This window comes from Falco peregrinus, chromosome 5 (genome assembly GCF_023634155.1).
Source record: "Falco peregrinus isolate bFalPer1 chromosome 5, bFalPer1.pri, whole genome shotgun sequence".
NCBI lineage: Eukaryota > Metazoa > Chordata > Aves > Falconiformes > Falconidae > Falco > Falco peregrinus.
The window spans coordinates 90,438,388-90,462,495 of NC_073725.1; the positions used below are offsets into that span (position 1 = coordinate 90,438,388).

Below are 24,108 nucleotides of genomic sequence, written 5' to 3' on the forward strand. Positions count from 1 at the left end.
GTTCTTTTTTGAAGACAGCTATGCCATTATCCAGGGATTGTGCCTTTGCTTGCTTCCAGCTTTGGAAATCAAGAGCCCTTGCCAGTACTAGAAAAACTGTCAAGAAGCGAAAGAAAATGAAGTATCATTAGAGATACTTTTACTTTAGAAATTAACATGGTTAAGTACTTGTGCTGGGTGTATTTGAAGCTTTGCTTAATGCTTTATTTGGCTGCTGTCACAATTGGTTCTAGAGTTTGCTTAGGCAGTTAGCTCTACTGTGCAGCCTGAGAGCCGACCTCGTTATTCCTGATTGCCATTCCATTTAGAGTAGCAACATGAGAAACATTGTTGCTTGGACAGTCAATCCTAAGACTTGGATCCTTTCCTCACGGGAGGAGCCAAAGAGAATTGAAACAGAAAAGGGAAAAAGGTGTCAAATTGGAAGTAGAATAGGCAGTCTTCATGTTGTAAGATGCTATAGACTAGGGTGCCTAGGTTTTTCAGGGGCAGATGTTTTGTTTCCATTAGACTGAAGTCACTGTATTTAATATATGCCTTTTGAAGTGAATATTAAACAAACCAACTGCTTTTAGGGAAAAAAATCCTTTTACTCACTGTAATGGGGATCTCGGTTCCTTGGTAACAGTGGGAGAATCAAATTTCTTAGACAGAGTAAGAAATACATTCCTCATGAAGTCAGAGCCTGTGTTGCCCCTCAGCTGCCTGGCTTGGTGTTTCAAAGGATAATGATGAACAATGTAATGCATGAAAAGTTCAATGCACTGTGTCCTGTGTCCACATAAATAATTTTCATGGGGGCAAGGATGCCTAAAAAACTTGTGAGATCTTGCATGAACCAATATTATTACTGTAAATATATTTTTAAACTGCTGTCAGAGTAATACTTGTTTTCATATAGCAGGTCAGTCCAACTGGTAAGCTTTGTGTGTCTAAACAGCATAGTAAAAGGCTGTGAAGGAATGTAGTTGGTTGACTTTAATTCATGCAAAAGACCAAGCCTGGGCATCTATTTCACATTTTGAATCAGTCTGTTGATGCAAATCTTGCCAGCTCGTAGTCTTGGCCTTTGAAAACTGTGTCCTCTCATCCAGTGCCTCATTTGTGCACATTTTGAATTGATAGTTCATGTTTTCAGCACTAATTTATGGGACACAATTTGCAGCTGAAACTTCAGAGAGCTGAAGACATTTTACTGGAACAAGAAAAATGAAGATTAAAACTGATTTCTAATCAAGTACCCATGTTCATTTACCATACAGGACCTAAGCATCTTCAGAACTAGGATGAGGTGCAATGGCTTAATTTTTACGTCTACCAACCCTTAAGCTTTGGTTGTATTAATCGTACTCAATTCCTAGCAGTAATTTACATCTGTTTTAATGATGTTCGATAGTAGATATTGTATGTATCAATCTGTCTTTTTCTAGCCTTGAAGCACAGACTTCAGGAATGTCCTTGAACCAGCTCCCTGACGCTTCATCAGTTATTTGAAATAGTCATTATGTTGCTCTTTGACCTCCGTCTGTAGGAATAGCATTGAGCGAATTTTCATTTATAGAATTTTTATTGGTCTGTTTCAGATTTTGCAAGAACGAGGTTCCAGGATGTGAAGACAGTATTGAATGGTGACAATTTTTTCTCTTTTATTCCAAGACACAGTGAATTGTCACACTGAAGAGGCTCAGCTGCAAAAGAAAATACCTGATTTTAGACAATTTTCTGTTGATCTGGGTTCAACCATTTTTGCCTATAAGCTGGTGTCAACTGGCTGAAAGCATTGCAAGATTACGCAATGGGAATAGATGGTGTGGGAGTGTGTGTTAAGTTTTGGTTGTAGTGCGTGGTTGTACTCTCTTGTGGGCTGACTGACACTGGTCATTTGAAAAGAAATGACCATGCACGCATATTTTCCTCCGAGACATGTAGCACTTAATGCCTGGTGCTGGATGACCCAATGTTGATCAGTTTGGAGACATTTTCCTACTAATCATTGTAAACGTTTAAAGGACAATGTAATTGGTGCTACACACACACACACTCTACAGCCCACAAATGCAAATAATTGGGCCTACTTTGTTTCAGAATCAGCGGCAGCCCCAGTTGACTGTGTTATACTGCACATTCCTTATGGCTCTGTGACATGCTCTTACATAAGAACAGCCTAGGAGATCAACTGAAATTAGCACGTAAAAAGTTACACAACAGACAAAAGGTTTCTCAAATGGAAGGTTGTATATATTGACTGGATTTATAGCATATTTTAATACCCAAAGGGAAGACTAAACTCAGAGAAAATGGCTTTCATCTGAGTTATTCTTGATATTCCTTCTGTTAAAACAGTCTCTTCCTGCAAAAGTTATGCTCCAGTCTTAGCCAGATGTTTGGAAGGGGAATCAAAATTCACTTAAACATTCTGTTTCTTTTGAGATATTTGTACTCATATGTGTGTTTGTGCTTTTATAACATGCCTATAAGCATTGAACTCTGTGGATTACAGCAGAGATTTTTCAAGAGCTGAAGGCTGTACAGAAATACGGCTGGCTAGTCCTAGATGCCTATATCTGTGACTGGGATTAAAATCAACCGTGAGTGTGAACACAAGCTCATCCAATTGAAAAACTTAATTACTCAGACATTCAGGATACCTGTAATCAACCTTTCTCTTTCTGTACTATTTCATCTATGCAGTTAAAGAACACTGACTGAAAACATCTGGTGCAGCTTTATTAGTTTGTCGCTGATGAAGGCTAATACATAAGACTGGAGCTTTTTAATACACTATGTTTTGAGCAAAATCTTTAGCACATCTTTAAAACACTTAATGAAATTGACAGTATAAAACTCAGCTTCGTTGACTTATGAAAACAGTGGAAGGGAATTTCAAAAGGCTACAAGATTGTTTTGAATTCTAAAGACGTGACCGTTTTCATTCTCAGTAACTTCAGAATTTATGCATATACTCTAGGTTAATCCTTGACACAAAAGCCTGATATTCAAACACCCAGGGTCTACTTTTTTTTTTTTTTTTAAAGGACTTATTATACATTGGTAAAAGTTTGGCAGAAACAATTTGTAAAAAACCATTTCTACTAAGCAAGTTAAGTAATGGGCTAAATGTTTTGTCCATGCATCTAATGCTTGAAAGGGTTTGTAATGCATTTTGTGACTTGGATGTGGTCTGCACAGGAAGCTGCTGGCCCCTGCGCAACAACACATAAAAAGTTTGTCTTTTTTTAAGATGTTAAAACTGAATTGAATTTACTAAAAATGTAATTGTGTAGGGGAAAATGTTTATACTTTTATACTTTTTTAGACACCCCTATTTTATCAGCTTAAATTTAGCACCCAAATTTCCCCTAAATAGTAACAGATTATCTTGTGTATCTGAAAATAACTTTAACAGTTGTCTGTGTTAACTGCATATTAAAACATTTCCTCTGCTGCAGTAGTTACTGTGTTTTTAAACAGTATGACTCCACGGAATTCTCTGAGCTCCCTAGCTCATGGAATTGCAGCTAACGATGTTTCTTGTTGTTTTCTTTGTGTCCCTACAGAAGAATTCGGCATTGGTCTAAGTGGATTTTAATGCCTAAAATACCTGTTTTACAATGATCCTTATGAATCGGCATTTCTGTTGTCTTTCTTATTTAACCCAAAAAAGTATTTCATAAAGTGAAAATTTCAAGAATAACAGCAGCAAAGCATGAGTAACAAACTGAGGCAAACTGAACAAATTTAGAATATGTAAAAGGGCATGTTTCTCCAAGTATGTTTTTTCACTGGAGTATTTTCAGTTTAAAAACATGCTTTTATGGTGAGATTTCCTACAATCTAATTTACATTGTATCCTTGTTGTAGCAAATTTTGGGGAAATGAGTGGTTAATCATTTTGCACTTTGTTTCCAGTACCTCACAAAGATTTTAAGGGGGGGGGGGGGGGGGGGGGAAGGCAAAAAAAAAAGATAACTTTAATAGGCAGGTACCTTGTAAATTATTTTAAATATGATGTTGTTTGAGACCACCTGAAATAACTACTTTCCTGTTCTTGCTAACGTCATTATTGCTTTAATTTTTGGTGAACATGTGAGGCTTTCAGATAGATGGAAGTGCTACTGTATGCCTTTTTCAAGGCATTAAGAATGGATCCCTATGTTAAGTTTGGTTTCTTTTTATTTGACTCTTGTAATTTCAAATAAAATTAGCTACGGTAACAAGGTAATTGCATTAGAGTCCAATCTACATCACCAGGTTTTGCAAGCATTGCTTCGTCTGTTACGATCTTGCAGGATGAGGTAATGTGCTGGTAGTTTAAGCGGGAGTCCTTTGGTTCTTCTCTGTCATTTGGGGAGTATTTACCTCAGGAGAACTGCCTGTGACTGTGTAAAGCCGGGGGGTTCACTGGGGGGCTGTAGTTGGATAGCCATGCTGCAAAAAGCCTTTGACGTTAACTCTGGATTTACACAGCTTCTCTGTTCTTAAATCAGAACAGTATTCCAGGTTAGAATTTAAGATCCTGAGCACAGAGAGATGATAGCAGAAAGAAGTGAAGCAGGAAAGTAGAGATACCAAAACATAAGAGTTAATCAAGGTGACCTCTCATGAAAATGTAAATTCTATGAAATATTTAACTTTCAACCCTTCTGCTATACAAATAGTCAGTGAAGTTGTTTGGTGTGTTGTCCATGGAACAGGAGGTTACTTCAGCAGATGATTAGTGGATTTTCAGTGAAATTGTTTAAAGGCTTTTCCACAACAAACTCCTTGCAGAACTTGTTTAATAACTGAGAAGTTCAGTTTTACCATAGCAATTTTGTGCTTTGAGTTAGGAAACAGAGAGCATACTGTTGGCCTTAAGTTTTGTCAGCGGCTAATTTTCTGTATTGAAGGTAACATTTTTATATTAAAGGTTTTTGACTTCTTCAAGTGGCAATTATATCAGAGCTTATCTGCAATGAATAAGTCATTCCGAGGCCTCTTAAGATGTGAATGTCACCTGGTCCATAATAACAGTCCAAAAGTGTAGTCTGACTCAGCAGCTCCCACAGTAAATGTGAAATGGATTATTTTTATTTTTTTTCAAATTAACAAAAGACACAAGTTTACTGGGAATTCTCTCCCACTTACTGTGGGGTTCCCATGGATTATGGCTGATTGCAGTTTGCTACCCCACAGTAACTGAATTGTGTGTCAAAGGCCTGATAGTATTTAGAAGCTTGTATTGATTACCTACTAAAGTTTCTGCCCTCAGAATCATATACTCATAAAATTTGGGAAATGTACTGTCTTGTTTTTCAAATTCAGCTATGTTTCTTGTAATGATAAAAGTTCCTTTGTAAAATCTTTGATTTGATAAATGTGATAAATCTTCCATTGTAGCATTAGTAAAAGAGATTTCTTAAGAAATTGAACTTGGTGTATCCATCCAACTCTTTTGTCTACAGATTTTCTTTAGACAATAGCTGTGTACCTCCATTTCTAGCAGTGTGATTGCACAGTTATGTTTGATTAGAAACAGGAGTATTTCCTGAAGATACCAAAGCTGAATCTCTTCTTTCTCTGAGAGGGGGGCTTTTTTCAGGAGAAGTATGAAAACTAGCAGATTAGCTAAAAGAAAACTTGATTGCAAGCATGCTTAGGGAACAGGTTTGGTGAGTAGGATGATGGTGTTTTCAGAAGACTGCTTCTCAGAGCAGAACACTGTATTCTGTGAACGTCTGTTGAGGTTGTTGAGTGTTGTCCGTCTCTTTTTGAGCTGTAGAGAGCTACCACCAGCAAATTAACACACTAATTACAAATTACAGTTACAAAAATGAACTTGGAGTGTAAAAATACAATAGTATCTGATTGAACAAAATGACCTAGAAAATGGATTATAAAGCGTATTGTCCAGTCATTCAGGTATACTGGAATACATTGCTTGAGAAGTGAAGTACTGGGCTTTTAATGAAGATCAAAGTCAAGTGAAAGAGAGTCTGGAGATGAAGCTTGGGATTTTTTTTGTTCACCTGAGGTGCGATAAAATCATAAATTATCATTCTCCTATTTTATTCTCTCTGTCACCACATCAAAAGTATCTTTGAAGTTTTTTAAATGAACTTCTTCAATCAGCCCTGAAAGGTTGGGGCTTTTGAAAAGGGGATGAGATTTTGTTATGCTGTTAACGGTACCTGTTAGCTCAGGGCAGTTGGATTAGAACTTCCAGTGGTCATTGGAGAGGTATCTTTTCTAAGACAACAATTTTGAAATACATGCAGTCTGAGGATGCTACCTGTTACTTTGTTATAGTTTAGACTCCAGCTTTAAGGGCAATCTCAGGACGTTACCTGGGTTTGTATGTAGAATTATTCTTAAAATAGTATAAATTTTCATTTTAAAAACAATGTGGAAGGCTCTCTAGGGAATTCATTGTCATATAGCCTTTCTTTTGGCTCACAACAGTTCAGGAGCTGTAAAGGCTTCTTGCAGAACTGAGGCTTTAAAGGGCTAAATAGATCTTACTGTTCAGTTTGCCTATAAATGACTGTCAGAGAGAAGGAACTCTCCATTTTCAGTGCAGAAATGCTAAGGGCTAAAATCCTTTCCAGGGCTAATTTGAGGTTTTGAAAGACACATAATGTTTAAGAAGCAGCTTATCTGTTTTTCTTTCAGCTCATGGACTCTAAAAAAATTTTTTACAAATTGCTGAACCAATTGCAGATTGAAGCATTCATATATGGCTGGAATTTCAGTATCCAGCTTGCAAGGAGTACACTAGAGAAAACAGTACACTTGTCCACCACTTTGTTATTGCCTATGCTGAAATGTAACAACTTCTGAACGGCACTGGCAATAGAGAGATTTTGAGGAAGATTCTGCCCCAGGCAAGTGTTGAATATTGCAACTTTGCTGTCCTTTACTTCAGCAAGGTCTGCCAAGGCATAAACTTCTCAAAAGTTTAGTGAACAGATACTGCTGCAAATGCAGCTTTCTAGGCCCATCAAATGGTTCTCTTTAGGATGTTGTGTGTTAATAACTACTATAATGAGAGAAAATTCTAGGAAGTTATTTTGCTACTTTGGGGATGGGTGGAAAGGGAGGAGGTTCTGTAACAGCAGTCTTCTTGCCTTGGAAAGCTGAGCCTAAGTTTTGACCTGACTTAACACCTGTTGAGATTTCCAGGCCTGGTCATCTGAAATGTAAGAGTTAATGTATTAATGTACATGATCATTGCTCCTTTTGAAGATTTTCCAAAAGCTTATGCACAATTTTACTCAAACTTACCTTGGCTCACATGTGCTTGCTAGGATGAAGCAAGTGCCAAGGCACTGTAAGAGAAACATTGCCAACCTGTCTACCTGGACCTGAAGCAAGATCACCAAACTGAAGGAGTATCAAATGGCACCTATTTCTACCTGCTTCTGCCCTGAGCCTCATCTGAGGCTAGCTATGAAAGATCTGTTTCCTATGGACTCTCTTGACCCTCCTACCCAACTCAACAGGTGTTCTTCCCTCCCCCCCCCCCTCCCCCCAAATCACTGATCTCAAAATCAGTTGTGCATGAGCTGTTTGTGTTGCTATCCGAGTGGCCATACTTGCGACATCTTATTTACTGGATAGTGGATTAGCAATAACACTTTATTTTGTGCCAGTTCATTATCTCTGAAGTGTTCTTACTGCAGCAAAGTTTGAGTTTTGATCTGGTTTTAATGCTATTGCATTAGCCAAATCTCTTAGCACAGACATAGACAAGAAACTGAATCCATGGAATTTCCCTGGACAAAAATCTGCTAGGGCTTCCCAAGTCATTTGAGGATGGTTATAGCTAACCATCATTTTTAAAACAAACATACAATTAAAATGTGTGTGGGTATTTTTTTAACCTTCTTTTCATAACACTAGCATATTGTAAACTGCATGAAATAAACCTGTTTTTTTCCTTTTAAAGTCTGATGTCTTACATCTTTTCTAAATCCATTAATGTTGACACTAACAGTGTAGTATCACTGATATTGCTAGTTCAGCACTTCAGATAGAAAATGTAGTTGCATTTTTGTGCAGTGATTCAAAGCAGGAATACTTTTTCCTTTGTAAAGGAGACTTAGCCTTTTCTACAGCCCCAAAGACTTTGTCACAAAAGAAAAAAAAAAAGGTCATGTTTCTTCACATATATATCCACTGGGGCATTAAGGTATTTTTCTTTGCATTTACTATGACTACTGCTCAACATTACAGTAGGAAATAGTATTATATGGATATATAATCACACAAAAAAACACATACCAAGTTTAAACTAATCACTTTGTGTACATTTTCTTTCACACAACTCACAAATCACCCTAACATCACAGATTTTAGAAGCCAGTACTGTGCATTTTATTGGAAATGCTTCTTTTGTTTGAAAAATTAAGCTAACTTAAGTTGATACTTTGTAATAAGGCCAACAAACAGTATAAGAAATGTTAAGAAGAAGCCACATAGTACGTGTTTGCTGCAAAAATTTTAAAGCTAGAAATGGCAGAGGGAAGTAAATAAGTACCAAGTGCAAGTTGCTGAAATTACTTGGGCAGTTTGACAGCTGTGCCCTCTAAAAGTATAGAAAAGTTTGTAATTCAGTATTAATATTGAGAAGAGCACTGGACTGCTCCTCTTTTCCAAACTGCTAGTAAAAATTAAGTATGAGAAGCTAAGACCTGTGAGTTCTAAAATCTTAGAGGCTGTACAGTTACATATGAGGTGAACTTAATCTTAACAGTTTAATCAGTTTTAAATGCAAGGTGCATTCTAATTTTCCTTACTTATGCAGCAACTTCAGCAAAATGGGGTCATTTTACTAAAGTGATTTTGGCATTTTAATTGCATTTGGATTTTACTAAAGTGAATTTGACTCCTTTTTGTAGGTATCAAAACCAAAACAAATTTAAACAAGAATATGAATTGTTCGGGGGGGAGGGGGGTTGCGGAGCCAACGCAACCTTAAAAGAGCTCTAAGGCCACTCGGCACATCCCCTTGGCTGAATTCAGAGCAGCTGCAATGAAAAGATGTGTTGTCTCCTCTGTAAAGCCCCAAGTGATGAAGACTCCATACCTATGCTCTCCCCAGTAGGCACTCCTCTAGTGTTGTAGTATCTTTTGCAGTAGAAGGATATTTTTAATACATCTGCTCCTTTTTTTCTTGCTGCAGTTTAAGCTGATGACCCCTTGTTCCCTCCGTTATGGCCCATGAATCGTTGATAGTTGCTTTACCGTTTGCAACAGCCTTTCACTTTCTCAGAGACTGTTTAAAGCTCCGTGGTGAAGTGATACAAAAAGAAAAACAAAAGTTTAGGTGGGAATTTTAAAAGCCAAGTAGAACAAAGCATAAACAGAACGGTGCCGCAGTGCCTGGAGCCGCTGGGGGGGCGCCGGGGGCCTGGGCTGCACGGCCCTCGACTTGGGCACCGAGCTGGGTTAAGGCCGATTGGGATTGCGGCGGTTATTTATTAAAATAGTCAATTCTAGAGTTCCTAAGAAGGGAAACAATGTTGAACTTTAATGCTGGATAGAACGCAGTTCAAGAAACACAAACGCAACCGGTGCGAGGCAGGGCTGAGTGGAGGATCCAGGCCTAAAACGTCTTTAAAATCAGGAAAAAAAAAAAAAAAAAAAAAGTCAGAGGCGAGAACAGAACGCGGTCTGTACCCTGCCGCTGAAGGTGCGTTGTCGGACACCAGCTGCCGGCCCCCCGCAACCCGAGCAAACAACGGGGACACGCCACCCGCGGAGGCCGCGGCGCTGCCCCTCACCGGGCGGATGAAACTGCCGGTGCAGCCCAGGGGCGCAGCTGGGGAGCTGGCCCGCGCCTCGGCTGCTGCCGCCCCCCTGCCCCGCGCCGCCTGCCCGCCGCCCCCTGCCCTGCCCACTGTCCCTTTCCCGCCGCCCCCTGAACGCCGCTCCCTGCCCGCAGCTGCCCCGCCGCCGCGGCGCGCCCCGCCCCGCCCCCTTTGACAGGCTCTCGCGCCTGCCAATCACCCCCGAAGCCCCGCCAGGGGCCGAGTCCCCACCCTCCAATCAGAGGCCCGGCCGGGCACAGTGGGCGGGATCTGGGCAGGCTCCAGAGCGTCCTGGGGCAGGCGCCTCCTGCTAGACCCGCGCCAGCGCCCTGCGAGGGACCAGGCCTGTGGGGCCGCGGGTGACGCTCTCAGCGCCCGGGGTGAGACCTCGCTCGGCTTCTCGGCTGCGGTCCGTGGGGGCGCTGGGTCCGACCCACCGCGCCGCCTTCCCTGCGTCCTGTGCGCAGGCGCTGGCCGGGCGCCGCGGGTCCTGTGGCGCGAGGGAGCGCGCAGCGCGGCGGGCGGCTCGCGGGGGCTCAGGGCGCGCGGCGCGGCGGTACGGACGGGTCGGGACGAGGGACACGCGGCGGCGCCGCGCTCCGCGCCCAGGGGAAAGGGAGGGAGCGGGAAGTGGGGGGTGGACGGGGAGGGGGGGGGGGAGGGAAGGGGAGGGGGAGGGAAACTCCGAAACAGAGACAAAGGGGGGGAGCCGAGCCGGGAACATCCGGGTCACTCGCCGCCGCTTCAATCCGGGACACGCGCGGGTGCTGCGGCCGATCACGGTGAGGCCTGGCCGGGCGCGGGCCCTGAGACGGCGGGGCCTAGTGCGGCGCGCAGGCGGCCCCAGGCCCTGCCGGCGCGGGGGGGCCTGGCCTGGCGCTCGCCGTCTGCGGCGCGAGGGGACGGGCGGCCGCGGGGCGGGCGGGCATATAGTGGCTGTGGCCTCGCGGCTGGGCCCGCCGGCGCGTCGTTGCCTGCCCGAGGTGGCTCCGCAGCCCGCCCCCTAAAGGCCTCGGTTGCCGTGGGCCGAGCTCGCCGCGGGGACCTGGGCACCGCCGGGCCTGCGCGGAGCAGTGCCCGCCCCGCCAGGGACTCGCCCGGGAGCCGGCGGGCGGGCGACTGGGTGTCCTGTTGAAGGCCGCGGCCGCCAGCCCCGCGCGCAGCGGTCTCGGCGGGGCAGGGCCGCCCGGGCCCGGTGACGGGGCCGCTCGGGCATCGGGGCCCGTCGCCGCGCGGCTCCTTTTGTTGTTCTCCCCGCGGCTGCGGCCGCCGTTCGGGCCGCACCGCCTCTGCAGCCTCTCGCATGTCGCAGGCAGGAGGAGGCTTTCTGCTCCATCCGGGAGCTGGCGTGCTGTGACTAGACCTCAGCCCTTGGCCTTCTCCGCCCATTCTGAAAAGTAAAGTTTCTCTAGTTCTGGGGCAGGCTGCTCCAGCTGGTAGTTTCTTCTCTCAGCGTTTAACCTGCAAAGTGAAAATGTGAGGCTAGCAATAAACTATTATTATTTTTTTACTGTTAGGAATTTAAGAACTGCTGACAGTTCTTGAGACTGAAGTAGCATGTTGTGTTTGGAGTCTTGTCAGGGGTCAGAATTGTGGATGTGACTGCTGTTCCTGTGGCAGCAGAACACTTCTTTGCAAGGCTGGCTTTTACAGGTTCCCTCCTCCCACCACTCAGAGGTTGCAGATGGGTAAAGTGATCTGTAATGCAACACAGTCTGCATTTGTGATGGGTGTGTCAGTTTTGCTTTGTCCTTTTTTTCCAAAATAGGTGGTAGTGACAGCAGCAGAGGCAGCAGCTACTGAGTAAACTTGGAAGTTTCTGTTAATTTTCTAATGAGCTGATAGCAGTAGAAGGAGCATTACTACCTCTTAGTGCCGGGGTGTGTTTGGGGGGACTAAACCCAAACAAAATAGGAAGACTGGTTTCTTAAGCTTGTGTTGCCCCTGCAAGGTAGGGTTGATAAAACTTTCCCTGGTGCAGAATTTTGTGTTCTTTTCAATGATGTCATGTGTGAATATGTTGAGTCTTCTCATTCTGTTCATTAGCAGTAAATTTCTCAGGTGAAGAAAACAAATTGGATGTGGGACTAGAAAAAATAAAATCAAAACTCTTAAGAACTGGGGTGTTTGGGGTTTTTTCGTTTGTGTGGTGTTGGGTGTTTGGGAGTGTCTTTTTAAAAAAAAATTAACAATTTCAGGTTAATAGTTGTCTTGCATTTGTGAGGGGTTTCAAAAGCTTGCAAGAGCTAAACTTTAACATACAGATATTTGGGCAAACAACTATTCGGGGAGGGGGGGGAAGCCAAGCAAACAAACTATGCACATAAATTATTGAAGATAAAAGTAGCAGTGAGAATATCATACCTTCAGGTTTAATACCCACTTAGTATTTCACTTCCTCCTGCTACTCCATAATTTCTGATACCAAAATATATACAGGGATGATTGGTCTCCATTTATCCTCTCTCAGGCTCCAGCAGAACTAAAGTTAAATTATTTTACCAAAGAGCTGCTATAGAGTATGTATCAGCAGTTTGTTGATAGATTGATTTGCCTTTGGGCAGATGCTTACCTAATGGGATCTTCATTTTTTAAGTGGGCTTCCAGTCTTATTTGTCTCTAATCTGTAGTTGGTAGTAGTTTGTGATGAGGTTTTAGATGCCTGTCTGCTGTTGTCAGGCCTGTGGAGACTATACATGTGAAGCCTGTGCTCTCTTGTGTACAGTGACGTTTTGGATGTAGTCTTATCAGTGCTTAACCAAGTCAAATGTCTCGAGATTTGAAAAAGTATTTATAGAACATAAGAAAACCTTTAATTTACTAGGGCACAGTATAGTGTATAACTAGTTGCAAAAGCAGGTGGGATACAGGGCCTGAAAACCTGCAGGTTTTTTTCTGTTGAAAAGTTACTTGGTTGGTGATGTTTTGTAGGATGCATGTTGTTTATATGCCCTCTGAGAAGCTGGCATTTCTCTTGAGGTACATGTAATTAATTGGCTGTTAGCCACAGGAAATATAATTCATGTGTCTGGAAGCATCCTGCAATGTTTCTTGGCAGAAGAGGTAGTTGAGTTAGTAAACTATTGAAGTATATTTGAATGGTTAATAAGCACAAATAATTTTCTCAGCTTATTTTGGAAGGCTATTATTATTACAGTGGACCACCAGGTACCAACAGCACAACCAAAAGCCGTATATTCAGTAGTTCATTTACAGCTGTTGCATGGGCATGGGCTCACAAAATACTTAAAATTACTCTTTGTATAATGTAGTTAAGGGAGAGGTTTTTCTTGTTCAGGTGGTATCTTTTCAGTGGCTCTGCATCTTCTGCATATGAACAGACTAAAATCTGAAGTGGTATGTACAGTTTGTGTTGACCAAGTCCTGCAAATCTTCTGACATAACCAAGATACAGATACCTGTGTTGGGAATACTAGGGGAATATTAGGCTGAATGTAGGATTTCTTTGTGTGCGTGTTTACTGAGCATGAATGGTCCCTTTTTCAAAAACATCTATCTGATGTGAATTTAATTGCTAGTTTGAAGTTGAAATTACGGATTATGGGTGTCCATGCAAAACTGACTTTGGGGGGCAGGGGGAAAGCTAGAAGGAGGAATTTGAAATACCAGTTTTCCTAGGAACTACATAGAACTCTTAATCTGTTGCTTTTAAAGACTTTAAGGTGTTTGCACTGCTAGCCACTTTTGACGATGTGTAAATACTTAAATTGGAAGCGTGCTGTCTTTTAATCTTTAAAGGGTATAGCAGATGAACAGATCTACATATCTTACATGGAGTAGGTCAGTGCCTGGTAAGTCTTTACAGCATTAACATCATGCTAAAGGGCATAGCATGAACATGTGAGACTTTCAAATATCTTTCTGAGCTACAATTCATATGGTTATAGTAGTAGACTGCAATACTCTTACAAGTAATCTGTGCACTAACAACATTAATTTTGCATTAATTCTTAACCAGTGTTTAAACATTTGTTTTAATAGAGTGGTAACACTCCTTTCATTAGTTCTGTGAGCTTGTTTAGTGGAAGAATTCTACTCTCCTGGCTGTTGTAAGGGCTTGTTAGCTAGGTGTGGAGTTGAGAACAAATTGATATGACTTAACCAACTGCCAGGTTATCAGCTCTTATTTAAAATGTGTAGAAGTGCAGTAGGGAGAAGGATTAAAACCTTCATTGGAGGTTTTTTTGGGTCATGAAACTCTGAGTTTAGGTACAGTTTGACAAGGAAAAATACACTCTTGCTCTGACTGCTCTCCTAGGTGAATGGAGGACCCTTCCTTGAATTTGAAAACATCCCTCTGTTGCAACCATCATGTCTGGAGCTGTTCATACATCATATGCAATAGTGACCTGTGCTCTGAGTGTTTCTTCTGCAGCCTCAGTCACCATGCTTGGGTGGTACTAAGGCAGTGAAGGTGCAGGAAGATCATTCAGTTTATACTGGAACTGGAAACCTGCCTCGTCGAATGAGTGGCCCAGTGGCTTTTCCTCAGCTCAGTTTTCTATAGCTGTCTGTTTCTGCTGCTGTCAAGAAGTTGTGTAGTGGCATCACTGCAAAACTGAGAAGATTTTGTTAAATTCTGTGCCTGTGTTGCTCTTTTGTAGAATACTGGCTTTCAATGGGAATTTACAGTCTAAAAATTACATTCCTTATTGCTGTTCGGCAGAAACAGGAGCAGTACAGGTGTTTGCCTACAGAAGAAAGCCATACCTTTTGTGGTGTAGTAAGGAGATAGGTATGTGTTCATCAGTCACACAAGTAGGAAGCACTTTTCCCAATACTGCTAGTGTTTCTGTTGTCAAGCTACTGTCAAAGTTTCTGAGATGTGGTTCAAATATAAAACACAAGGTGGGGATACTATTTAGTAGGTCAAGTCCAGTAACAAAGATGATGTTGATGTGAGAAAATTTAGTATTATTCCTGATGTTAACTTCTACAAGGTGCGCAAAAGCCTGTGTCTTGGCTGTAGTAGTGAAATTCAGAGGCCAGGATATTTCCTGAGTAGGGCTTATAAATAGATGATATAATGTGTTGTTTACACTACAAGTAAAAGATTATACTAAAAGCAATTATTTTTGTTTTAGAGGGACTCTGAATATGTCTGGCATAGCTCTTAGCAGACTTGCACAGGAGAGAAAAGCCTGGAGAAAAGATCATCCATTTGTAAGTATGAGAGTTGTCAAACTTCTGACTGCAGTTATTATGGTGTTCTAATGATGATTTTTTTTTTTACCCTGATGTGATTCTTTTTAAATAAAAAAGCTGCTTAAAACTATGTAGCGCAAAAGGAAATAACTATGTAAAGTTTGAATGTATGTCATGAAGTATTCTAAGTACACCTACTGAAATGCTCACCCTTTGGCTTTTTGCCTTAATTCAGGGATTTGTAGCAGTACCTACAAAAAATCCAGATGGCACAATGAATCTAATGAACTGGGAGTGTGCTATTCCAGGAAAGAAAGGGGTAAGACTTACTGTTGTCCTGACATCTCACTTATGGTGAAAAGTAACATAATCCTGCTTATGTGGTGCACTGACAATTTGGAGTATAACTTACACGTAGTTTAATAGAAATGCTTGGGTCCTGCTGCTACTTTAGAATCCAGGTGGAGTAGCCTAAGAATGATACGGGACAATATACACAATGAGCCTGTTCAGCTGTTGGCACTGACCACCTTAAGAATAAAAGTTTTCAGAGGAGTGTGTAAGAATCCTGCATTGAGCAAACTTGAGATTGTCTTATGCTTCATGCCAGGGTTTGACTTCAGTTCTTACTAAATGCTGGTGTAAGCCTTAAAGCTTGAAAATTAATACTACCAGAATGTTTCCTCTGCTGGTTTACTGCCAGTACCTTTTTTTGTCCACAGAACAGTGAGGCCCTTCAGTCCTAGAGAAGTGCTGTAGCCCTGTTTTTAACTTTTTTTATTCCATGGAAAATAATTCTGCATTATCAACGTGGAATGTCATCACCTTCCATTTTATGGAATTCTCTCTTTTTGTATTGGGGAAAGAAAAATAGAACTCCCCAATGTTGTTTCTTTTTATCTGATTTCACATGTGCTTCTGTGTCCCTTTCCTTAAAATAAAGAGGGAAAGGGAAAAGTCTGTAGAGACCAAAATTGTGGTTTTTATCAACTTGATCTAGGGGATAGGACAAATGCAAACTTTCAAGTGGATAAAATCATTAATGCATGAAGGTTCTTTGATTTTGTACACTGCCATTACAACATCTCATTCTGAGCAGGATCTTCTTTCTGTTTTTCAAGATGTTAGTATGTAGACATTATTCTTCAATTCATTGGATGCAGTTGTTTCTTCTGAGATAATAGTATTAATTACTCCATCATTTTCATTCTTCGGATTTTTGGTGTTTTTGCGTTGGATATGAGACTTTTGTTGCTTTGCCTGTATTACTGCCTCTTGCTTAAGTCCCCTTCATATCTTGTTTCCTAGATTCTGAGAAGACAGCATGTGTAGGCAAAACCTGCAGATTCTGTACTACTAAGTTTAACACTGAACATGGCATTGCTGTTACAGTTCTAACTTAGCTCAGTATTTGGTAGTTGTTAGCACAGCTCAAGTTAGTTCTTAAAGAAGCATCTAAAAGTCAGTGTAAGGAAAAACTCATCCCCTTGTGTTCTGCCAAAGCAAGGTTAGCCATCATAATAGCAAGTTAAGATGTCACCTTTAAATACATGCTATACAAAATCTTTATGCTACTGCTTTAAAGTTTTGTAAACCACAAAATGGAGTGGATAAGACTCTTAAAGCCAACTTCTTGCCTCCTAGAAAATGTGTTGCACCAGGAAAAGATCAGTTATGCTCATGTGATCGGTGATACTTCTAAAAATCAGGGGGTTTAATCAGTAATAATGCCATCTCTTTAACAACCAGCAGCACGCCTCACTCATCTCTACCAGACCAACCAGTTGCTCTCTGTTGCCTCTGTGTTTGAAGGCATGCTGTACTGCAGTTGCTTCCCCTGAGACAGATGAGTAGTTGAAACCACCAAAATGCTTTCTTGTCAACCAGATCAAAAATGGAAGTGTTGTTAATCCTGGGTTGGATACCTCCTTTCACCTTTTTGACAGCAAATCACTTGTTAACTACCTAGAACTCAACTGGAAGAATATCTGCAACCTGTCTGGTAATGCAATATGATCTTGATGGTGCTGCTGTCATACTGTTACCATAGTAAGCCTTTTGAGTGTCGGCTGTCTTTCATCTGTAGCTATGTTGCTCTATCAGAAAGATAGAGTAAAAGTAAGTAAAGTAAGTATGTTAAAACTTTTTGTTGACTGTTCTGGCGTTTTACTTGAAGAAACTATTAAAAGCTATTTGTCTTTCCCTATGACTGAAGGCAAACAAAATGGGAAGAGTTTATTCTTCAAAAGGCTCTTTTCTAAAAATGGACAAGTTGTGTCTTCTGAGAAGGTATGGGGAATAGGTATTGCTAGTTGTTGACAGCTGGCTACTGCTGTTCAGAACATTTTCTTTAGATACACTATAGCAAATATAATCAAACTCACTTCTTAAAACACAGTTATCTTAGTATTCTGTAGCAGGTTTTTCTCCTGTTCTAGCTTGAGACTCTGCACAGAAAGTCCCAGCAACAATGGAGTGCTTTTGCTCTTCTCGAGTGTGGGTTTTTTTCCCTTGTGCTAAAAATTACACAATTCAGGTAGGAAAGAATAGAGGATTTCCTTCTAAGGTGGTCTTCAAACATACCTGAGGATAAGATTTGATCATTTATGCTGATGTGAGACCATCGTTATTCCAGTTTGTTTTAAAAAATTAACCCAGCACTTACTTCCGTTGCAGTATTTCCATAGCAAGGGCAAGTTAGAGAAGTGGTCTGAATTTTACATACGTAATAAGCTTTTCTGTATTTCTGTACTTCTTACCTGAAGTCAGTTTGTCAGAAGGTGGGCTTTTTTCCTTATTTCCAACTAAGATGACCATGAAGTATATATTTGAGACAGGCTTTTCTCTTTTGCTAGACATTTTTCCATATTTATATGACCCTTTTGAGTCATGCTGCCCTATTTGGTCTGCTCTGCAGCATGGGACTTGCTCTTGTTAGTGCTCTTCCCAGTTTCTGATGGGGATAAAAAGCTTCTTGGAATTTCTTTTACACAAAAAGATGAAATCTGTCAGACTCTTTGCTACCAACTACAAACAGAGTTAGTTTTAGATTAGTAAACCTTACATTAACTGTAGCAGTACTACAGTGGTGTCCAGATTTTTTGTTGATTTATGGCTTGCTTAGACACATTCTTGTGAGGCAAAATGGGAGCCATTTACATCCACGTGCTTAAGGGGTGTATCCACATTCTATCTTCTCAGACTTCTTTTCAGCGGGGTATAATGGCCCCTTCCTCATTGCATGTGTGTCATATAAAACTAGATGGTTTTGTCAGCTATGATCCCAACTCTATCAATGACTCAGCAATGCTTGCTAGCTGTAATGAAGTGGAAAAGCAGGGTTTTTTTCCTTCAGCTCCTTATATAGGTAGGATAACTTGTCTCAGTCTAGACAGCATGCTGCAGCGTAGAACAGCTATTTTTTGCTATGTAGCAGAAGGATGCCTTGTACTCTGCCTGAGAAACTGTCACCTTGATAAGCTTTTTTCCACGAGTTTTGACTTTTCTTTAATCTAAACTGTACCCTAACTTTTTATAGACACCATGGGAAGGAGGCTTATTTAAACTACGGATGCTTTTCAAGGATGATTACCCTTCTTCACCCCCAAAATGTAAGTAAAATGTTCTAATAAGCCCATGGTTTTTAGTCAGTGTTAAACTAGTCCATGATGTTCTACTAATGGTTATTAGTTTCCTAACTTTTTTTTTTTTAAGAAAGGTTGCTTTTTTTTCTTTTCCCACCCACCACTTTGCATTTAGAAAGTTGTGATGAAATGAGTGAAGTGCTCAGTATAACAAAACTGGGAGGCGAGGGGGATTGCTGTGTGGGTTTCCTCAGAGTCTGACAGAAGAACAACTGGAAGTGTTTGCTGCTTGATCAGCACTCTTTGGAAACTAATAGGTAGACATGGTTAAACCAAATCCCTTTGCTTGTGAAGTTGGCCTTACTCAGAAGCCAAGAACTTAGGGGGAAAAAAATGTTCCATCAACTTCAACTTTTTCATCCACTTGCTCTAAAACATCAGTCTGTTCCTTTTCTGATACTATGTACAACAAGTATCTTCAGATACCTAGTTTCCTTGTTGAGTTTTTGAATTTTCCTTATCCCATCTCAAACTTGCCTACTTTAGAAATCTGAAAACACCTGTTGCTTTGCCTGGTTTCTTGGTTCTTGAATTGGCTACCGTATCAAGTCAATGACAGTGATTACAAACTGCTCTTTTGATAGGAATTCTTGTTTCATTTTAGTGTTTCAGCTGTAACAGTTGTCTTGGCTACTCCTTTTGTTTATTACTACCTAAATACATTGTGACACAAGGGGAAACATTTTAACTAGAAAATATTTAACATCAGTATCTGGAGAAATACCAACAGGCACATCCTGCAAGTGTTAAATGAACTGTGGTGCCTTAAAGTAAGCTGTGTATGTGACTCCTAAGATTTCTTACCAATGCAGGTTCTGAATTTCTACTGAACTTCATTCAGCAGCTCATGAGCAAGACTTTACTTGTGATGCCAGATGGATTAGAAAACTGCATTAATATGTAGATATCTTACATATTGCTAAACAGGTGTTCATTACATTACTCAAGATAGTGGCTGTTGCATCTAAGTCCTGATTAAAGAAATGCCAGAATATAGATGGAGTAGCAGAAGGAGAGCTGCACAAGCCTACTACTTCATTCAGTCTTGCAGCTTAAACTTGGTTCTTGTTCAGGGCATCTTGATTATAGACAAAGGAAGTATAACTGAAAAATTGCTAGGAACTCTGTCATCTTTTTATGGAACGTTTTAAAGTGAGGAGAGAAGAGATGAGTGAAGGGCAGTATCTTTCTTTTATGTAACAGTATGTGAGCCTAGAAAGATAGGAATGTTTTAAAAAGGTCTTTATTATAGAGCTGCTACAATCTGTCAGTTCTGATCCCTAAACCAAAAGATCACTGGTTACAATGATAGTGTTATGTTGCCTGGACTGATACCACAGATGTGATGGAGTACTGCTTTAAGTGCAAGATAGGTCCAGCAGTTTGCAAGGCTTCTTTTTTTTTTTTTTTTTTTGGGGGGGGGGGGGGGGGGGGGGGGGGGGAGGAGGGCGGTGCTGTGGCGAAGGAGTGCCGCACGGATGCTGGGGGGGGGACAGGGGACAGGGGCAGGAGGCTTGTCTTTGGCCAGTTTTGGGTTTGTTTTTCTGTCCTAACTGATACAAACCAACTCTCTGATCTTAGTCTTAGCACTGCATGCAAGTAATTCTCTCTTCTTCGTCAGGTAAATTTGAACCACCATTATTCCATCCAAACGTGTATCCTTCAGGCACAGTGTGTCTCTCCATCTTAGAGGAGGATAAGGACTGGAGGCCAGCAATCACAATTAAACAGGTCATTAATTGTACTTGGATGTATTCTTAGCCCTTTTTATTTGCTTTGCTTGCTTATCTGATGTGAATGAAAAATGTTTGCTGTGTGTTTCTACAGCTGGTTTTAGAAGGCTTTTTTTTAATTGAATGTCTCTTTAGTAATGCCTGTGTTACTTCTACTCCTTTGTCCACAGATCTTGTTAGGAATACAAGAACTTCTAAATGAACCAAATATTCAAGACCCAGCTCAAGCAGAGGCTTACACAATTTACTGGCAAGTATCTTTGTGTATCAATTTGAAAGCTGTTATATTGGTTGCAGCTGTCTGTTACTTATAACATGCAAATGAAGGAATGATCAGGGTAATTTTCTTGACCTTCATGGCTGTGTCCTGTGGTGATGTCTAGCTTGTGCCAAACCAGTAACCTCATGGTGAATAGACTAGTAGAGCTCTTAATAGCATCACAACAGCAATAAAGTGTGTGAAGACTGTTTCGTTAGACCATGATTCTCATCACGATTCTAGCCCGGCACAGAATCCTTTTCCCTAAAGGCTGAGTAGTAGTAATGAGACATAATGATTTCATGAGACCCAGTGATAGAGGAGACCAAATTAGGTGACAAGTCCCATTCATCAGTACAGGAGTAACTTCTGTCCAGTAGTGAGTACCTATAAGCACTTGTGCCTGAAGGAGGGAGAGCTGCTGTGATTGCTGGAGGAAATACGCAGCACTTTGTGAAAACTAGATCTTCCAAAAGAATAGGTTAAAAAGTACAGAAAGCTTGTCTTGTGGCTTTAGCAGAATGCAGCTTGCATCAGTTGGGAAAGATGATCCTTTGTGAGCTAGAAAGTACTTTTTCTTATAGGCTTAATCTTAAAATTTTCCCACCATTAAAAATGGATGGCTGATCAGTAAACTTTAGGGGAGAAGAGCACTTTAAACAAATGCTTTTGGCACTGACAACTACTGAAATAATGTACAAGATGGAAATGTGGAATTATTATTCTGGACAGATGAACAATTCCAGGATAGTACCATGTTTGAAAAATGGCATTTTGTGAGACTTCACATGCAAGCTGTATCAGAAATGTCTGTTACAGGATCCTAGAGAAAAGGAAACATAGGAATGGGTAGTGTGTCTTTGATTTAATTAAGGGCTTCACTCAATGTTGTTTTTTAAGTATCTGCTGAAGACTTGATGGGACTAAGTGCATATGGAGGACAGTTAGGTGGCCACAGTTGCAGGTAGCACCTTTAGGAGCCAGTGATGATGAGGCAGGCCCCCCCCTCCATTTTTAAAAAAAGTACTGAGGGAATATAGGGCAGGAATAATATACTTGTGTAAGTAGTCTGTGTGTTTTATTTTTCCATTTCATCCCACATGCTTGTATGTACAAGGATCAGTCTTTGCTAGTCTTGTTCCTGTTTTATTGTGCTTCTAGGAAAAAAAACCCAAACTATTGAGAATAAACTATTACACACTGGTTTTGTTACTTCAGACATATATAGTCTTCCATTTATTCTCTTATGTCTTGGATGTGTAGTATTTCAGATGGGTTGCTATATTTTCTGTAGTCTGAGAGTGTGACTCATAATGAGCAACAGGTAGAAGCACCTCAACAGAGCAGGATTGTGTATGCATCTGTAATTTGGCATAGTTGATAAAATACTGAAGATGCAGTATTGTTTACATAGATGTCTTTTATTCTTGAAGTTTAACTTGACTAAACTTTGTATTCAAAATAAGAATACTTGTTCTCATTCTCAGGATTGCTTTGGTACTGTCATTCTAACTTTAGCACTCCTGATGTGCTAACCTACTTCCTCCTCTACTGTAGGCATGCAGAGTCTACTATGGCAGGCATTCTTCGTGCAGATTTTGAGGATGTAAGACTTAACAGCTAGGTTGTGTTCTCATGTGACAGTGCAATATAACTTTAAAGGAAAAATTCCAGAATACAGTTTGTAAGTTTGTTTATGAGAAGAAGCTCTAGTATTTTCAGTCTGTGTGCTGGTAATTGTTAACTGGTTGTGATCAGAATTGGCATCACTACTTCTTCCCCTCAAACCGTCAAATTCTGAGGATATAATTTGCTGCCTTTTTTTTTTTTTCACTGCAGCAAGCCTTCATAGCTGAAAGTAAGTTAAGTTTACTGCAAAGCTGTCTGCAAAATCTAGTCACTGTAAACTACCTTTGGCACAAGAGTAATGGTAACAAATTTTTGTCTAGCTCTTGACTGACACTTCTGACAGCCAATACAAAATATGGTGGTGAATGTAAATGGATGTTCTACTAAGCTACTACCATTCCTTGTTGGCCCAAGAATAGAGAACAAAGAATTTGTCCTTGTATGTGTTGAGTCGGTGGCTTAATGACTGGTGTTAGTTCTCTGAAGGTAGTACTTGCTTGTTTAATCAATCCGTAGCAAGTATGCTAGACTTAAGTGAACTATAGTGCTTTTTCAAAATGTTGAGCTAGTTGTTTGGGTTTTTTTTTTCAACTGAAGGTTTGGATAAACCTAATGCAGTGTGTCAGGGTCTGCAGAGATAAAAGGCTGAAACTACCATACCATTATCATTTTCCTGTTTCTTAAAAGTGCTTCTCCTCTCTCCCCAAAGCAGTAAAGATGATGCTTTAAAATCACATAAAGTCCGCCAACTGTTAGCGAACTGCTCTCGTCAACCACTTTGTGCTGTTAGGATGCTGGAATTTATTTTTTATGACCTCAGGTCTTAAGGGGTAGTGGAAAGCTTACGTTCAGAGGAGTAAGAATGCTTGCACGGAAGGTACAGCAGGCCTTCAGAAAGAGCAAGCGCAAACCTGTTTACAGACCATATCATATGGTATGAAGTCAGATAGTACAATCATTTAATGACAGATAAGGTTTGGGAAGTAACTAGTTAAACAGAACAGTGCTTCCCTCCAAAGGAAGTTACCAGACTAATGGTCCAGAAAGGCCGTTAAAGTAGTTCGGTGAGTTCCTTTGTTTTGCCTTCAGCAATGATGTAGTTTCATATTGAAGAGAAACAGAACAGTAACTGTAATATGACCTCTGAATTCTCAAGCTGCAATTACCCTTTCTCTCTCTTCTATACAGCCAAAACAGAGTGGAATATGAAAAGAGGGTTCGAGCACAAGCCAAGAAGTTTGCACCATCATAAGCATCTGTCATGCAGCATCTTAAAAAGGAAGGGATGGCAAGAACTTGTTTACAAAACTTTTGCAAAATCTAATGTTGCTATGTACAATTAATATCCACTTAGGGGAGGGGGTTGTATGTGTGCCATTTTCCATATTCGCCACTTGTATACAGTTCTAAATTTGCTGAATTGCCCCCCGTTTTTTCATACAGGGTCTCTTCCTTCAGTCTTTTGTATTTTTGATTGTTATGTAAAACTTGCTTTTATTTTAATATTGATGTCAGTATTTCAACTGCTGTAAAATTATAAACTTTTATACTTCTATAAATTCACTAGTATCTCTAGTTACTTTGCTATCTGATGCAGGCATGCTTTAAAATGTTAGAACTATATTTAGCCTCTAGCTGGCTGTATGAAAAAAAACATGCCCTCTACCCCCTTCCCTCCCTGAGTTTGTTTTTCTATCTTTCAGAAACTAGGTTGTTATTGCTTAAGAGCCTCTGAGATCCAAAGTCAGCCAGCATCCTTATTCTGCATCACTTCCTTTGTGTTTATATGGCATTCTGTCTGTGTTGCTGTTTAGAGTAAATAAACTGTTTATATAAAGGGCTTTGTTTCATTTATCTTCATTAAAATACTGCCATTTAAATGGCTT

The 24,108-nt window shown here is 40.7% G+C and overlaps 2 protein-coding genes across 9 annotated transcripts in view; both read left to right on the forward strand.

The window, feature by feature from the left end:
- Positions 1-7,926, forward strand: part of KCTD5 (potassium channel tetramerization domain containing 5) — a 37,044-nt gene extending 29,118 nt beyond the window's left edge. For 3 of the 6 annotated variants that reach the window (XM_055803839.1, XM_055803841.1, XM_055803842.1), the window contains one exon: positions 1,584-3,936. In XM_055803839.1, the coding sequence (XP_055659814.1) occupies positions 1,584-1,613 (30 nt within the window). In that variant the 3' untranslated portion in view covers positions 1,614-3,936. Of the gene's footprint in view, positions 1-1,583 lie in introns of all 6 variants that reach the window. The other 3 variants (XM_055803840.1, XM_055803843.1, XM_055803838.1) reach the window with 2 other exon arrangements.
- Positions 7,927-10,022: 2,096 nt separating this feature from the next.
- On the forward strand, positions 10,023-24,062 carry UBE2I (ubiquitin conjugating enzyme E2 I). 3 transcript variants are annotated; one of them, XM_005240206.4, is made up of 7 exons: positions 10,023-10,171; positions 14,897-14,975; positions 15,193-15,276; positions 18,496-18,568; positions 20,223-20,332; positions 20,505-20,584; positions 23,411-24,062. In XM_005240206.4, exons 2-7 carry the CDS (start codon positions 14,910-14,912, stop codon positions 23,472-23,474), a joined length of 477 nt encoding a protein of 158 aa, XP_005240263.1. In that variant the 5' UTR covers positions 10,023-10,171; positions 14,897-14,909; the 3' UTR covers positions 23,475-24,062. The 3 variants fall into 3 exon arrangements, with proteins under 3 accessions (XP_005240263.1, XP_055659833.1, XP_055659834.1); XM_055803858.1 differs by lacking the exon at positions 10,023-10,171 and adding an exon at positions 10,234-10,347; XM_055803859.1 differs by lacking the exon at positions 10,023-10,171 and adding an exon at positions 10,454-10,573.
- Positions 24,063-24,108: the final 46 nt, after the last annotated feature.